This window comes from Argiope bruennichi, chromosome 10 (assembly GCF_947563725.1).
Source record: "Argiope bruennichi chromosome 10, qqArgBrue1.1, whole genome shotgun sequence".
Lineage (NCBI taxonomy): Eukaryota > Metazoa > Arthropoda > Arachnida > Araneae > Araneidae > Argiope > Argiope bruennichi.
This window is the reverse complement of record NC_079160.1, coordinates 112305795-112321736: the sequence shown is the minus strand read 5'-3', so window position 1 is coordinate 112321736 and position 15942 is coordinate 112305795. Positions and strand designations below refer to the sequence as shown.

The 15942-nt window shown below is 25.3% G+C and overlaps 1 protein-coding gene across 5 annotated transcripts; it reads left to right on the top strand.

Annotated features, from left to right (window-relative positions):
* Window positions 1–129: 129 nt before the first annotated feature.
* On the top strand, window positions 130–15595 carry LOC129989406 (SHC-transforming protein 1-like). Of its 5 annotated transcripts, none has more exons than XM_056097927.1 (12): window positions 130–225; window positions 1526–1761; window positions 2721–2791; window positions 5968–6028; window positions 7484–7603; window positions 7798–7851; window positions 8110–8288; window positions 8608–8749; window positions 11518–11587; window positions 11953–12015; window positions 12601–12953; window positions 15092–15595. In XM_056097927.1, exons 2-12 carry the CDS (start codon window positions 1594–1596, stop codon window positions 15230–15232), a joined length of 1422 nt encoding a protein of 473 aa, XP_055953902.1. In that variant the 5' UTR covers window positions 130–225; window positions 1526–1593; the 3' UTR covers window positions 15233–15595. The 5 variants fall into 5 exon arrangements, with proteins under 5 accessions (XP_055953902.1, XP_055953904.1, XP_055953901.1 ...); XM_056097926.1 differs by having other exon boundaries at window positions 168–332; window positions 1531–1761; XM_056097925.1 differs by having other exon boundaries at window positions 168–332.
* Window positions 15596–15942: the final 347 nt, after the last annotated feature.

The window sequence follows — 15942 nt, the reverse complement described above, 5'->3', positions numbered from 1 at the left end:
TATTTTTGTTGTTTTAAATTTTAAAACCCTGGCAAATACTCTCAACTACTCATGTTTCAAGAATCTGCACCACATGATTCATGAAATTATTTCCATAAATAAAATATGAAAAGAAAACAAAAGGAATTCGGATGTGAAACCGCAAAGCCACCAGACAGGTCTGAAACAAGAACTAGATATTTCTTAGCGCTTGGCTGTTGCGCTGTCAGTCTTCTATCCATCGAAGTAATTAAAATTTGTTTTTGATGCATTAACATTTATATCAAAAAAGTGTTTCAAATTTTTTTTGACACTCAGAAACATAGCACCTTACAAATTTTAAAATAAATCAGGTAAATTAAATTCATTATCTTTGTTAAAATTATATTCTTGTTTGATTAAGTCTCGAATGTATGTTTATTATTGTTTGTTTATTAATGTATTTTTCTCAAACATAGTAATTTTTTTCGCATTTATTGTGTTCATATAAGGTTGGAAAACCATTTTTAATGTACTAAATTAATCCTCGGGCATTTATAATTTCTGACCTTTTTATGGTTTTAGTGATCTGAATGTTTACATCAGCTGTGTATGCGATTTTTCATTTTACTGATTCAGTTTTACGTTCTTTGAGTAGTATTCCAAGTTTTCTTTCATTAGGGTTAGTCACATAAGTTATAAGATATTTATATTAAATTTAATTTTATAAAGAATATGAAAATTTTTGATATTCTTTGACATTTATGAATGTTTTGTCTAATCATTCCATATATTTTTTAATCTGATTATATTATTTTTAAAGTCTCGTCTTTTATTTTTCATCTAATCATTCAATTTTTTAAAATCATTTATTCCATTATTTTATTTCTTTATTTTGGGATTTTCTTCCATTTATTTCACATGTTTATTGTATTCTGTACATGCTTAAATTTTAGTACTAAATTGTGAATGAAATGGTTTAAATTTTTAAAAAGTTTTTAACTATTTCTGTAAAAAAAAAAAAAAAAAGTAACAAGCTGAGAATTTATGAAATCAATTTTAATTATGCATTTAGCACATCTGTAGATATTATTTGTGTATGTTGCACATTGTTTAAAAGTTTTTAAATATAGTTAACTTTACCAATATTTTAATATTATAATTCGTATTATGGTTATATATGTTTGCATGAATATATGATTTTATCAAAATTTGCTTTTATAAAGTATATTATACAGTTCTGTAAAATATTATTTTATGTTTGAAATTTTTAAATATATATAACCGTATCATTAAAATGGCCTAAACTAATTTTCAATAAATAAGAAATAATTGAAAATTAGTTTAGGCCATTTTAATGATATGGTTCTTTAGAAAATATTTAATTTGTTCCGTTTATAATATTTTTTTGATCAGAAGCATTTTGATTATGTTGGAACAAATTTTAAAAACTGAGTCTTAAAAAAAAAAGTCTATTTTATGAAATTACATTCTTTTCTTTTCAGTTTTGTATACTAATTGAAATATATGTGTATAATGTATTTACATTTTATTTTAAATGTTATAGTATAGAATGCTTACTCAGAGAGAGAGTTTGTATAGAAAGCATCTATATACTTTTAACCCTTATTGAGCATGCCAAAAGTGCGTATTCAGTGGTCTTCTAATGTCCAACCTGTTTTGGGTGAAGGTGGCATGCCTAGTGAATGGTCAAAGAATGGAAGCCTCATAAATAAACCACCCAGAGGTTGGCTACATCCCGATTCTCAAGTTACTTATGGCGGAGTCAAATATGGTATTCGAGTAAGAAAAAAAAATCGTTTTTGTTAAGAATTTATATTATATATATGATAAATTATATACCATATTCAAATGCTATTTAGAAATATGATTTTAGAAGATAATAAGAATAAACTAAGATTTATGAGTAAAAATTTCAGTTTTGAAGAAGTAAAAGTAATTTAATTAAACATTAATGCAATTAAGATATTTTTATGTGTGGCTTTTTTATATTTTTTGCTTATTTAATTGTTTTTCTAAAATTCTAAGAAATTGTACTGTTGTTATTTTCGAAATCATTTAAAACTTCCCATCATTGGCTATAAAATTTTCCAATGTAAACAAGGAATTTTAAATAAGAATGGGGAATAAATTATGTAGATACATACAAATTATATAAATATTTTGTGTTTTAAAGGTTATTAGGTGTAAACATATATAGAATGAACTATTTCAAAAATTATACTTTGAAATTTAAAATAAAGTAATACTTTCTTGTAATTTCCTGATATTAATGATTATATTTTTTTATAAGTTATTCAGAATCTCTTGGTCATATATATGTATCTTTAAGGAAGTCTTTCCGATTTAACTATGAGTTATATTCAAATCAGATTCATAACTTTTTTTTCCTTAATGCAAAAAATAAATTTACAAGAAACTAAATATTTTGTTCATTTTTTAAATTATATATTTTAAATTCAGTCATTCTGATTACTTTATTATTATTTGTCTATGACATATGGAAATTCATCTTATGTGAAATTAAAAACAGTGCTTCATTTTTATTCTTCTTTCAGATATTTATGATTTTTAAAATTTTAAGTATATGAATATTTTATTTTACATATAAAATTTTTTTCATCGAATTTTATTTTGATATCATCTAATTTTGTTAATGAAATAATTTAAATTTTTTTCATTTAAAATATTCTATATTGTATCTTTTTCTGTTATTGATATAATTTTTCTTCTTTTTTCAGTATATTGGGTGTCTAGAAGTCAACACTTCTATGAAAAGTTTAGATTTTGATTTCAGGTCACAAGTTGCAAAGTAAATGGATTTTTTTAATTGATTAATTTCAAAAACAAGTTTTCATTCCCAAGACTGCTTTGTCTTTCATAACCTTCCTTTTCAAACTTATTACTATTTTTGAAGTTTTGCATTTGCTTTTATTCTTAACAATTACTTGGAATAAGATATTTTTATGTAATGAATGATACTTCTTATCATTAGTTATAGTAATTTAAAGTTACTAAATGTGTTTTGTCAGTTTATTAACTTTTTTTCCCAGTAAAATTTTCAGAAACATTTAATTCATTAAAATTTGTAATTTATTGAATGCAATTTTTTTTTTCATATGGTCTTCATATTTAGTAATATTGCTAATTTATTTAAAATGTTTATTTAGTATTGTAATGAACAATTAAAAAAAAATTCATAGTGAAACCTCACTTAATGAGCATTATTCATTCCCAAATTTTATTTCTAATGCAAAGCTTCATAGGATTAACTAATTTTTTTTCTATGTGAAACGGGACAATTCTTTATTCTATTAAAAAATAATCAAACAAATTTATTGTAATGTAGTTGATTATTTATAATGCATGCTTTTTTTTTTTTTTTACAAGAAAACTATTTAAAGACATTTTTCCTTGGTTTCGTTTCAACATTTTTTGAAAATGAAAATGTGACACGCCATTATCTTTAAATAAATTTGTATCGCACAGAGTTAGTATCAAATCAGGGCAATGCTTCTCAATGTATGAAGCGATAATTTCCTGTGCTTTCAGCATTTCCCTTATTTCACTAGATGAGTGTTGCTCTATTAAGTCTAATATTTCATTCTGACTAAATTGCCTCTGTAACTTTGACATTGAATTTAACTTCATAAGTTCTTTGTTAGTTATGACTATGTTCTTCTCTTAGCTCATTGATGTCATTGCTATCCACCAGTAGCCTCGTGTTTGTTCATAGATACAATCTCATTAATTTTGACTCCACAGGCATTTGCTCAAATACCTCTGAATCACATTTTACAACACTATGGAATCAAAACTTCTTGCCTGTAGATTTAAAGATTCTCTTTAAACAAGCACTCAGCACTTACTAATTCCAATTCAGCTTCCAATTCATTCTGTCACTTTCCCACTTGTTCTAAAAAATATTGCTCACTAAATTTTTCATTTTGTTTTGCTTGTTATTCAAATTACTCTTTATGACAAATGCTGATTAAGTGAAGTTTGACTGTGTTTCATTTTTTTTGGGGGGGGGGGGGGTCCTTATGTGTTAATGTGCCCTAAGCCAAAACCTATTAATTCTTGGTGATAACTCTCATAAGAGAATATTAATGATTAATATTGGTAAAATGCCAACATATGAGCCTGGAAATAACTGGGACCACGTTAATTAAAAAGTATTATATATATATAGCCTTCAATAATTATTAATTTTCCTATATGATTTATATGGATTATCAGTTAAGAGATACTCAGAGTTAGAAAAAAATAATTGTCAAATTTCGATTTCCAAGCAATAGTTATAGTACTTGTAATTTATAACTAATTGGTTTATATATTATAAGACAACTTTAGATATCTGTTAATTTAAACAATATAACTACTAAACAAAAATCAGACATGCAAGAAAATTTAATATTCACTTAAGACAAAAGATCAACTTAAAGGCTTTCTTTCTGCTTACTTTTTGATAAATTTTCATGTAAAAAGATCTACAATATGTGATAAGTTTATTCAAATATACTTATATTTTTCTTTTTCAGTTTTCTTGTTTATTGTATTATTTACAAAAGAGTAATATTATAATTTGAGTTTTTCTTTCCACTTAGTACATGCTCTTTTATACATCATATATTTATTTTGCCAATTCATATTGTTTTGATTGACAGTTTATGTGTTAAATTTCTATTAATAATTTCACAAAGCAATTATTTATTTACTAACATGTAAATAGAAAAATATTAAATGCTTTTAAAGATTTTTGAACCAGTCACTCTTGTATATTCTGTACATCTAATTATTTCATATGATTAAAGCTTGCAGAAAGGCCATAAAAGCTTTTTCTCAATGTCAAACCTAAAAAAAAAAATATTTTAAAAAGAATTTACACTTACAAAATGCATTGTTTAAAGAATTAATTCAACTTAACACTTTTTAATATTGTTACTTAAAGAATTTCTGTTTGAAATGTTATTAATGCCATTTCCATTACTATGGCATTCTTATTAAGGAAAATTGTATGACATATAATTAAAATTGACTTTATTAGGAATTAGTATGAAAAGAACTTACACAGTAAATAAGTGACATTAAAAAAAATTCAATGTATTCCAGATGAATAATGTTTCTCATAATAATGTTAATGGCATTTTTAATATTACTCATGCACACAGAACTATAAATTTTATTGTATCCACATAGTTGAGACATTAACTATAATGTTTTATCTTTCCTGTAAAGCTATTTTGATATGGTAGGTTGGCATACATTTATTAATTTGTATTATCTGGCATGTTTAGTAAAATAATTGTTCAAGTTGCTCTACTTGGCAGACTGTAGAACTATCAAATTATTTCTCGGATGATAGATGCTTTCTAAGAAAGAGTTTCAAAATTTTAATAATATTTTTTAAAAAATAAGGAAATTTTTTTATTCTTAAATAACTTATTATTTTTCCATATACTCATTTTACACCACTTTAAAAATCGAAAAGTAATAAAAGTTTTATTTCTTACTATTATTTTTCTAATTTTAATAAATTTTTAATTGTATTTAATATGGATATTTTTTATTGTTTTAGTAACTGGATTTATATTTATGCATGCTGTAACAATGTTAGATGAATTTTTGTTGTATAATTTTGTTGTAATTATTGCCTAATTTTAAAATTGAGAAAAATTTTAAAATTAAAAGTATTAAGCTTAAAGCACAATCGTGCTACACTGCTTCTTACTGGAGTTTTGAATCTCTGAAATTCTTTTTCTCTGCTTTGAAAGTACATTAAATGATAAATTTAACAATGCAATTTCTAGTTACATTTCTAGAAATGACTTTTCATTTTGGCTCTCCTTATAAGAAAGTAAAATTAGTTGTAATGTTTTAATTTTGATTTGGCATTTTTTAGGCACTTAAGAATTAATATGCTTGATCTATATTTTTATTAGTTATATATATATTCAATTTTCTGAAATTTTATAATTCTTTTAATAGAGAATGTATCAATAAAGTATGTGAAACAGCAGGGTTGAAAACAATTGATAAGAAACGAAAGGTAAGATATTAATTTTTAAATATTTAAAAATTGGGCTTGTTTGTTCTGATACATTTTGCTTTAAGATTTGGCTGTTAAAATTTAGCATCCTCTTTATTTTTCCATAAGAATGATATTACTTATAAAAATAAGCCAAAGTTATAGTTGCCGAAAATCAAGCTTTAAGTTAATACTGATGCTTGAATGACTTCAGCTAGTACATGAAGTTTTGTTATAAATTTCTAGAAATCAGAATAAAAATGCTTGTCTGTCATTGTATCAAATATGTTTCATTGATAGCATTCAGAAATTACAAGTTTGAACAAAAAGAAAATGCTAATAAAATTGTGTATACTTTCTTAAAATTGTTATGTGTATGATACATCTGTTTTGTTATGTTATGAACAGTAAAATGATATACATTTTTACACAACTTTATTTTACTTACTTGTACTTCATCTTCTTAATTGGCTTGATAATCTTGGATGGGCCTTGGCCTTCCTAAGAATTTTATTATATGTTGTTGTGTCCTTTGCTAAGTTTTGCCAATCTTATTAAGTGTCCTGCCCTTCTAATCCTCAGTATTGCTTTAAATTTGATAATATCTGGTTCTTTTAATTCTTTGTAAATTTCCGAGTTGACTCTTCACCAATTATCACATTTAATTCCACATAACTATGCTTCTTAAAATTCTTTTTTCAAATATATTAAGAGTCTATTTTTCTCAGACATTGTCCATGTTTCAGCAGCATTTGTTAGCTTAATTCAAATTTTGTAAATGAATGATGTCATATGTTTGGTTTTTCTGATGATGATATTAGATTTCTAATAAGTTTGCAATAAATAGAATTTAGCCTTGAAAGTTATATTTGAAGATATTTGAAGCTTTTAACTGTTTAAAGACTCCATTCTCCTATTTTAAATCAAGGAGTTTCAAAATTGGTAGATGTCATATGTTTAGTTTTATTCTGGTTAAAGACAAACTGCATCTTACATGCTTCACTTACCTAAGAAAGGAAGGTTTATTCAAGTGCTTCTGGGATCCAAGTGATAATTACCAATGTTATCAGCAAATGCAAAACTTAGCAGAGATTTATTAAAAATTATTCCTTTATGTGCTGTTAGAATCTTTTATAATCTTTTGAAAAACAACATTGAACAGAAGACAAATCAGTGCATCTTTCCTATCTGAAACTATTTAAAATGATTATATCTTCTTTTGAATTATTGATTTTACACAACTCAATTTTATTTTATTAATTCTTTTGTTTTTTATGTTTATAAAAAGAGAAAAATCTCTTATTTGTGTTATTTATTGGCATATTTTTATTTTAATATAATTCTTGATAAATTATTATGTGTATATTTTTTATCTATTTTATTTTAACATTTATATGTTGATTCTGATTAAAGAGTTTTTATATTCATCTATTTTTTGAAATGTTTCCAATTGAGTCATTTGTTTTGTTTTTGCAGGTTGATAAACGTATAACCCGTATGTTAGCAGAAAAGCCTAACATGGATTATGCAGGTTCTAATGTTAATTTAGTAATCACAAGTTCATACATGACCTTGACAGTTATGGAGTCTGGAGAGGTATATATTTTTAAATTCTCATGATTGTAATCGTTTTCATTGTTTAGTTGCTGTATTTATGATTTGTGTCAAAAATGTTTTAGTTAACAATTTATTAAAGTACATTGCAGTTCATTCCCAAAACTTTCACAACTTGATTTTGTTATTTTGTTTTTTTAAGATTTCATAATGCATTTTTCTCAAAATCTTTCCAGGTTATTGCCAATCATGAAATGCCAAATGTATCATTTGCATCTGGAGGAGATGCAGTAAGTTTACTTTTATATATTTTTTTTCTTTCCTTTAATTATTATCTGCCTTAACAATGTAAAGTACTACTCATTGTTTATTATTTTATAAATTAAAATTATTCATCCAGTTACAAAGGAAATAAGAATCAACTTTAAACTAATTGTCAATTGAATGTTATATATACTTTAATTTGCCCTCTTTTTAACGTAAAATGCATTGTTATGATATTGTATTATTTATTTATAAAGCTGCTTCATGAAATTGATATTTTTCAGGACACTTTAGATTTTATTGCATATGTAGCAAAAGATGGACGCTTTGGTCGAGCATGTTTTGTCCTTGAATGTGGGGGTGGTCTGGCTCAGGATGTTATAACTACTATTGGTCAAGCATTTGAATTACGTTTTAAAGAATATCTTAAAAAAACTCCAAGAGCCATAACAGTTCCTGACAGGTATTAAATAACTATTTGTTAAGTAATTATCTTTATGCCTGCCAACCATGATCTGGATTTTATTCTTTTAAAAGTGTAACATATGTTACTCACTGTACTTTTTTAATTTAATTATAATGCTTTGAAATTTTACTTTACATTTATACTCAAAATGATAGAATATATTTTACTATATGTTTTTAAATGCCAAAATTATTATTTTAAATACAGTATTAAAATTGTATGTGAAATCGGCATTGAGCATTTGTAATTTATTCAAGCTTAAAACTTGTTTCTATGGAAAAATATTTTACCTAAATAATTATTTTATTCTTGATAGATTAGAAAATCCAGTATTCAATGGTAATGATTGTGCCTGGGGTGAAGATTCTGAATACTATAATGACTTGCCTGGGAAAACTCCCCCGGAAGTGCAGCCCCCACTTCCACCTTTACCTGATTATCAGCAAAATGGAGTTGAAGTAAATAACAATTTCATGTCCTTGCATTTATGGTATTAAATTGTGTATCCATGCTTAAAAAAGGAAGTGTTTGTATATTTACATCCACAAGTGAATCTTTTAAATTAAAGCCAAGGAAACTATATCATATTTTATTATAATGCTGACTTGATGCAATGGTGCTCCAACCAAAATTTAAAAATTTATTGTAGAATTCTTTTTAAATTAATGTTTTTTTGTTGATCATGTTTGCCCATAATATGCATATATGGGCAAACATGATATGATATTGCATGCCCATAATATGATTTCTGACAATTTTAGAAGACAATTATAGAACCATGAAATTTCATAAATATTTGATATTTTGCTAAAATTTGTCATGAGCATCTAACATCATTTATTGAATCTGGGGAATTTTAAAATTATTGTTTCTTTGTTCAAAACTTTACAGTTCTGATTGTTAATCATTGATATCATATCTATATGTCATTAGCTTTCATTTCTATGTTTATTAGTATTAAAGAAGAATGCATATATATGTATTGGATCTTTAAAGGATAGACCTTTACACTTGGAGCTACTAAATTTTCTTGGAGGTTGGGAATATGCACCTCGGAGCAATTTTTTTTAGATAGAATTAGAATTTTAATTTATGAAAATTTAGCAACATTTGACATTTTTATTACCATAATAAGAGCACAAAAATAACATACACACTATCTAAAAAAACTGTTTTCTTTGATACATACGCTATATATAATTTTAATTAATTTCTTTTTAATATTTAAGGCATATTTCATAATAATATAAATAATAGTTTTAATGAAACTTAAATAATTTTCATTGTTGCTACAAATACTTCATGCTGATTTTCCCCTCATTATTGATGATCGAAAGAAACTATGGTATCTGTCTTTATTGTATTAATTAGGTTTCTATTTAAGGTCGATTTTTAATAAACATTTAAAATTGTTTTGTACTTACCATTAACAGTGAATTTAGAAGAAATACTAAAAAATAAAATCAAGCACTGCTTCACTCTCCATTAAAATAATAGGATTTTTAAGAATATGTTCTTCTTTTTAGACTGAAAATTACTTTCTTATTAAAATATACTAATTTTTGTTGAATCAGAGAAATTTTGTTAGAAATTACAATAATTGTGAGACATAGCATGTAATTATCCAAAATATTTTAATGCTGAATGATTCTAATTTTTATCCTAACATTTTTAACAGTACAAGTTTAATTTCCTCTAAAAAGTTATTTGATTAGTTGAAGTTTAATAACTTCAATCTCAAATTAAAGTTCAAATTTTAGGTGATACCTAATTAAATAAAATATTTAATTGTAATTTTTAGCAACCAATATCTGCCTTTGTTGAACTAATTGGGTGTTAAAGGCAGTTAGTAATGAAGTAAAAATTGTCAAAATTGGTAGATTTTTTGAGATTTCTCTTGCAAATGTATAGTAATGATGAACGGCAAACATTGATGAGATATCAAGGTATCACTTAACTTTCATATAAAATAAAAATAATTAAAAATCAGTACTATGAGGTTGGGAGATTCTGTCAAAATTTTTCCTCATAGAAAAAAATATATTGAAGCAGAGTTTTTAAGATTTCTTTAAAAAATGAAAATAAGTGTAATTAGCTGAGTAATTGGGTCTAGAGGACTGATTTTTTTTTATTTATGTAAATTATTTTAACTAGTTGCTTTTGGCAACCAAGTGGTTCACTGGAGATATTGGTTATATTTCATTTCATTTAAATTTAGACATAACTTCATATCCATGATTTCATCAAATTGTCAAACATTAAAGCTATGTTATTTTAATTGTCTTGCATATCATCTGTTTATTGCATACATGATTTTTTTTTGGTGTATATCAGTTTTATAGAACTATAGCATTATTAAAGGCATGAAAGTCCAATTCATCTATCTTAGAAATTTAGTGGTATTGTAACTTCCCTTTTTCATTTCATTTGTCCTATGTTTTTGGTATTAAACAGAATCCTTTTTTAGTTTTCTATAATGGGGAAAATCATAAGATCAAATATTTAATGAAAATGATTTGTGTTTTATTCTTACTTATGAAAGTATTGTTGAAAATTATGCTCTAAAATATATTAAAAAATAAATCTAGACTAAAGAATTTTACAGCAACTAAATTGGTATCATTGAAAACTTTTTTTTTTACTTTAAAAATTAATTTTTATGCCAGAATATTTTGAGAAGTTATTGTAAAAAAATAATTAAATTAATTAATAAATAGTAATAAATAAAAATCTAGTGTAATCAATTTTAAAAAAGCTTGGAGATGCATATTCCTATCCTCTAAAGTATGCTTATACCAAATTTGGTAACTTTGAGTCAAAAGAACTATACCAACACATACAAATACACAATTTTTATTGGTAGAGATATATACAAGGTAAGCAAATAACCAATGGCAGAATGCAACTACTTAAATCATTAACATTTTCTCACTTTGCTTTGTCAGCTGATTATCGATAAGTAGGATTGTTGATGCAGTGCTTAAAAATAAATTATTATAATGTACTAATATTTTACTAGAGTTTGAATGGTATATGTATGATTCATTTTAAATGAAATTGATTTCATCAATATCATAATAACTGAAATCTTATGTTAACATATATTTTTTGAAAGGAATAGTTTCAAAAATATTTTTGATGCAAAAAATGGATTACAGATTTTGTATATATTTATTTTTTTATATTTAATATATTAAAGCTTTTTTTCTTCTTTCCTAAACATTAGCATTCTGCTATGGATATTTCTAGTGTGCCAGAAGCTTCTTCAAAAAATCAAAAACCTTCAGTAGAACCAGGTATAGTGCTTGTATTTGACATATTTTTATTTGTGTATCATCTATACATGTTAGATCAGAATTTGGAAAAACTTTTGCCTTATTATTTACATTTTCATCTTTTATTTGCATTTGCAGCTATTCACACATTATTGTGATCAAAATTATTCTCTACATTGATCATAATTTGAATTTATATGTACTTTTTAAAAAAAAAATTATGCAGAAATAAAAGAAAAATTAAATTTATAGTAAGTTATAGAAAATCACTATTATTTTTGAGATTCAGTACGCGTAGATGCTTTGAACAACTATGTTCTTACTAAAAAGAGAATTTTTTAACAGAACTAATAAATAGTTTAGTTTTATCTCTTTTTTCTTTACAGAATATGTAAATAGTATTATATCATCAAGAGAACAAAGTTGCTCTGCAGATTCCTTTGATATGCGTAAGTCCAGGGTATTTTTTTTTCTGTCTTTTACCAAAGTAATTCACTTATCAAAAGAATTCTTTGGATTTATTTATCTATCCATATGAGAAAAATTGTAGTGTAATCGCCAACGAATATCATTGCCATACAAACAAAATTATTTTTGATGTTCACATTCATCTTGCATGAATTTAGTATTTTCCACTATTGATTTCCATTATTATTTAAATTTTTAAATATTGTAATACTTTATTAAAGAATATGGGGTTTTTTAAAGACGCATGATAAGTTTTATTAGTAAATTAAAAGTAATGAAGGCATATCTTAATTTTTATTTATTTTCTGCTCAGTTTTCATAAAATCCATTTATAATTTATTCCATATACTAATTTATACCATAATAAAGTTTTTCTTTATTCTTAATCCAATATGCTATCACGGGAATTTTATTATGGTGTTATATTCAATTTGATGGAATTTTCATTTTTTTAAAAAAATTTCTTTTAGTGGACTTTAGTCAAAGTATTTCATAATGGATTATAATAAAAGTATATTTTACCAGCAAGATTTATTCTAATCTTGTGATTCTTTGTTTTGTGATAGAGCCCATTGAAACTGCCTTACATTCTGATCAAAAACAGCCTCCACCACCACCTAGACATCGAATTTCAGAACCTGCTCCAAATCCTCCCCCACATGCTGCATGTGTTTCCCCTTCACCTTTTGTTACATCAGTTAAGCATAAATGGCCTGCTGGACTTGCCAACCATAGAGTTGTGCTGCTACAAGAGGAATGGTTCCATGGACCTATCAGCAGAAAAGAAAGTGAAGCACTAGTTGTTAGAGATGGTGATTTTCTTGTGCGAGAGTCACAAGGATCTCCTGGTCAGTATGTTCTGACTGGAATGCAGAATGGTATAAGGAAACATTTGTTGCTTGTTGATCCAGAAGGAGTGGTAAGTATATATTTTGAGTATATTCAAAATATCTTTTTTTTTAATTATTGGATCAAACTTGTTAGTTTTAAAAAATAAAAATAGTTTTGTTCATTCCATTTCATCTATTGCATATGATAGACTATATATATATATATATATACAAAAGTATTAGAATCAAGTTAATAGGAAAAACAAAAAATCAAATAAAAACAAAAAAATTATAAAAAATATAAAAAAAGAATCCGGCCTGAAGACTTTTTCAAGGGTCACCCTCAGGCAGAGATTCAAAGAAAGGGATTTTTTCTGTGAGGAAATACAGACATTGTCTAATAATGATTCCTCGTGACCCGAAAATCCCCTGAAATTATGCTCAAGAGATATACCATTTTAACAGAAAGGAAATATAAAACAACAAATTAGAAGAAATTAACCACAACAAAGTAAAAATACAATAACAAAAATAACAATATAAACAAAAAATAGCACTAAAATTAAAAATTAAAAACGAAAAGGCCAGTACATACCATCAACAGTCAAGGAAACTTTAAACTATCGATTGTGATTCCCTGTTTTTAAAAAACTAGCGGTAAATTATGTAAACAGATGTAGGCTCCCAGCGCCATCTATTGAGTGATCCAATATGCAAGGAAAGTTCTATTTTTATTTAAGCCAAAGGATTAATCCCAAACCATACCTTGTTTAATTAAAAAATTGACATTACAGTAATTTCTAGGAATTTTTTGTTTTTCCTATTAACTTGATTCTAATACTTTTGTATCAATTCATCTGTGTTTTAGAAGTAGCTGCAATTGCGCTCTCTAAATACTATGAAGTTCTTTTTTGGTTTTAGTTTAAATAGGTTATAATTTTTAGTTGCGATTTCGAAACTGTTTTTGTTTCGTTTTCAAACTTTTCTTACTTAAGATTGGTTATATATATATATATATGTATATTTGTATTCAAAATCTATTATTTCTGTTTTTTTAACCTTTTTTCTTTGTATTAATTAATATTTATATGCTCATGTGTATATATTTTTTTAATGAATAAGCATAGAAGTTTTAAAGATGTAATTTGTCTCTTAGTTATAACATTATTTCAAACGAAGGGCTTTATATCAGTTTACTTTATGACCTTTGAAATGATGATGTGAAATCAAAATTTTAATTTCTATAGAACTTAGAGCATTTTTATATCCATTTTTCTTTCTCTCTCTTTTTGCATATGTGTCCAGGTTTTTCCATTTTTTTATTTGAATTAATATATAGTTATATAGATAAATATATTTAATGATGAGATTATTATAAGAAGGAATTTATTAAAACTCACCTCTTCAGCATGACCTTGTATTATTAATATTGCATAAGACCTTTCAAAGACCTAGCAACACTATAACTCAAAATCAAGTGGTGGTGTTAAATTGTTGGTTGATATTAAATTGTTTCAGTGGTCTTACACAGCTTTCTGTCAAAATTTCAAAATCTGTGTTTGTTTGGCATCTGTATTTTTGTTTTAAAAAAAGCGTAAGGAAATGTCACTTTAGAATAAAATATATGTAAATTATTAAACTACCATTTTTACTTTCTTGTATATAAAATCTGTAAAAAAATAATTAAAAAAAGCACCACATTTAGATTTTGATGTGAGATTTTAGACCCCTTTAATTTTAGAAAAAAAAATCGAATTGTACCGGCCATTTTGTATGCAAACATTATATCTCAAATGAAAATGAATCAAATGAATGGCATTTGACTTGTTTTTTCTTCTAAAAAGTATAGATCTATATAAAATTTGTGTCACATCTCCTGAAGATTACACTGATTTATCTATCCAAGCATATTAGTTACAATTTAAAAATAAAATTAAAAAAATAATTTAAAAATAAATATGGGGAAAATAAAACTGGTCAAGATTTTTTTTATAGTCTTTCCATTAAAACTACAGATCTATTACAAATATTGGGTAAATTTCGTTAACAAGGAAATATTTTTCAAAATGTTTTATTCAGTTCTCTTGCATATTCAATCCTAAATGTACTTAATAAGGAAAATATATGATAAGATAAAAAGAGAACACTTTCATTATTTTTTAGTTGATTTAAACAGAATATTTTATTTTATTTTTAAATTGTTAAATTTTTTATTTTTTCTTGCTAGGTTCGAACAAAAGATCGGACTTTTGAAAGTGTTACTCATCTTGTGAGCTTTCATTGTGATAATGGTTTGCCTATTATATCAGCAGAAAGTACTTTGGTGTTGAGAAATCCTATTCCAAGAACTATGTTGCCATCTCGCTGAGACATGTCTCAAAAGCTTTTAGCATGTTACAAGACAAAAGTGATATTAATCCAGCATAAGCTAATAAGTGATAATGTTTTGAAATAAGAATCTCTTGTTAATGAATTTACAGATGCTTTTTCAAGAAGAATTTGACCAATGCATTTCACTCATCTCTGATGTTGGCACATGTTTAAAGCAGCAACATTTCATTCATAAACATTGTTGTAAACAAGTGATACAATTTTTTAACATCACTAGCTTGTTTAAATATGACTTTTGTATTTTGGACTGTTGATTTAAAAGTTTACTTCTGCACATTTTAGATTCAGAATGTGTCTTGAAATAGATAATTTTTGCCTTGGCCAATTATTTTTTACACTTTGATGTTAAAGTATAATCTTTGGAGAGAAAATTCACTGTTTGACTTTCTGCACAGTTTTAATTGACCTTGCATGTGGACATGAAATAGCTTAATTTAATGCTCCCCTGGCATTAGTGAATATTAATGTTGTGAATCTGGCAATTTTGTATTCTACAGAAATTTATATATTATTTTCCCACTATTTTGGATTTACGAAAGAAATTTTCTTTTTGTTTAATAACTGCTGTTTAAATTTTGTACTGGACAAATTAGAAAGTTATTTTTTATTAGAATATAAAAAAAATTGTTATAATATCCATGACTGACAAATTAAGTAATTTTTTTTGTTTCATATATTTTTGCATAA

Excerpts from the sequence above, each read along its gene's own strand:
- LOC129989406 (XM_056097927.1), top strand. The coding sequence starts at position 1,594 with ATGCCAAAAGTGCGTATTCAGTGGTCTTCTAATGTCCAACCTGTTTTG. Across the intron at positions 7,604-7,797 it reads CAGTTATGGAGTCTGGAGAG|GTTATTGCCAATCATGAAAT; the intron begins GTATATATTTTT and ends AAATCTTTCCAG. Across the intron at positions 12,954-15,091 it reads TTGTTGATCCAGAAGGAGTG|GTTCGAACAAAAGATCGGAC; the intron begins GTAAGTATATAT and ends TTTTCTTGCTAG.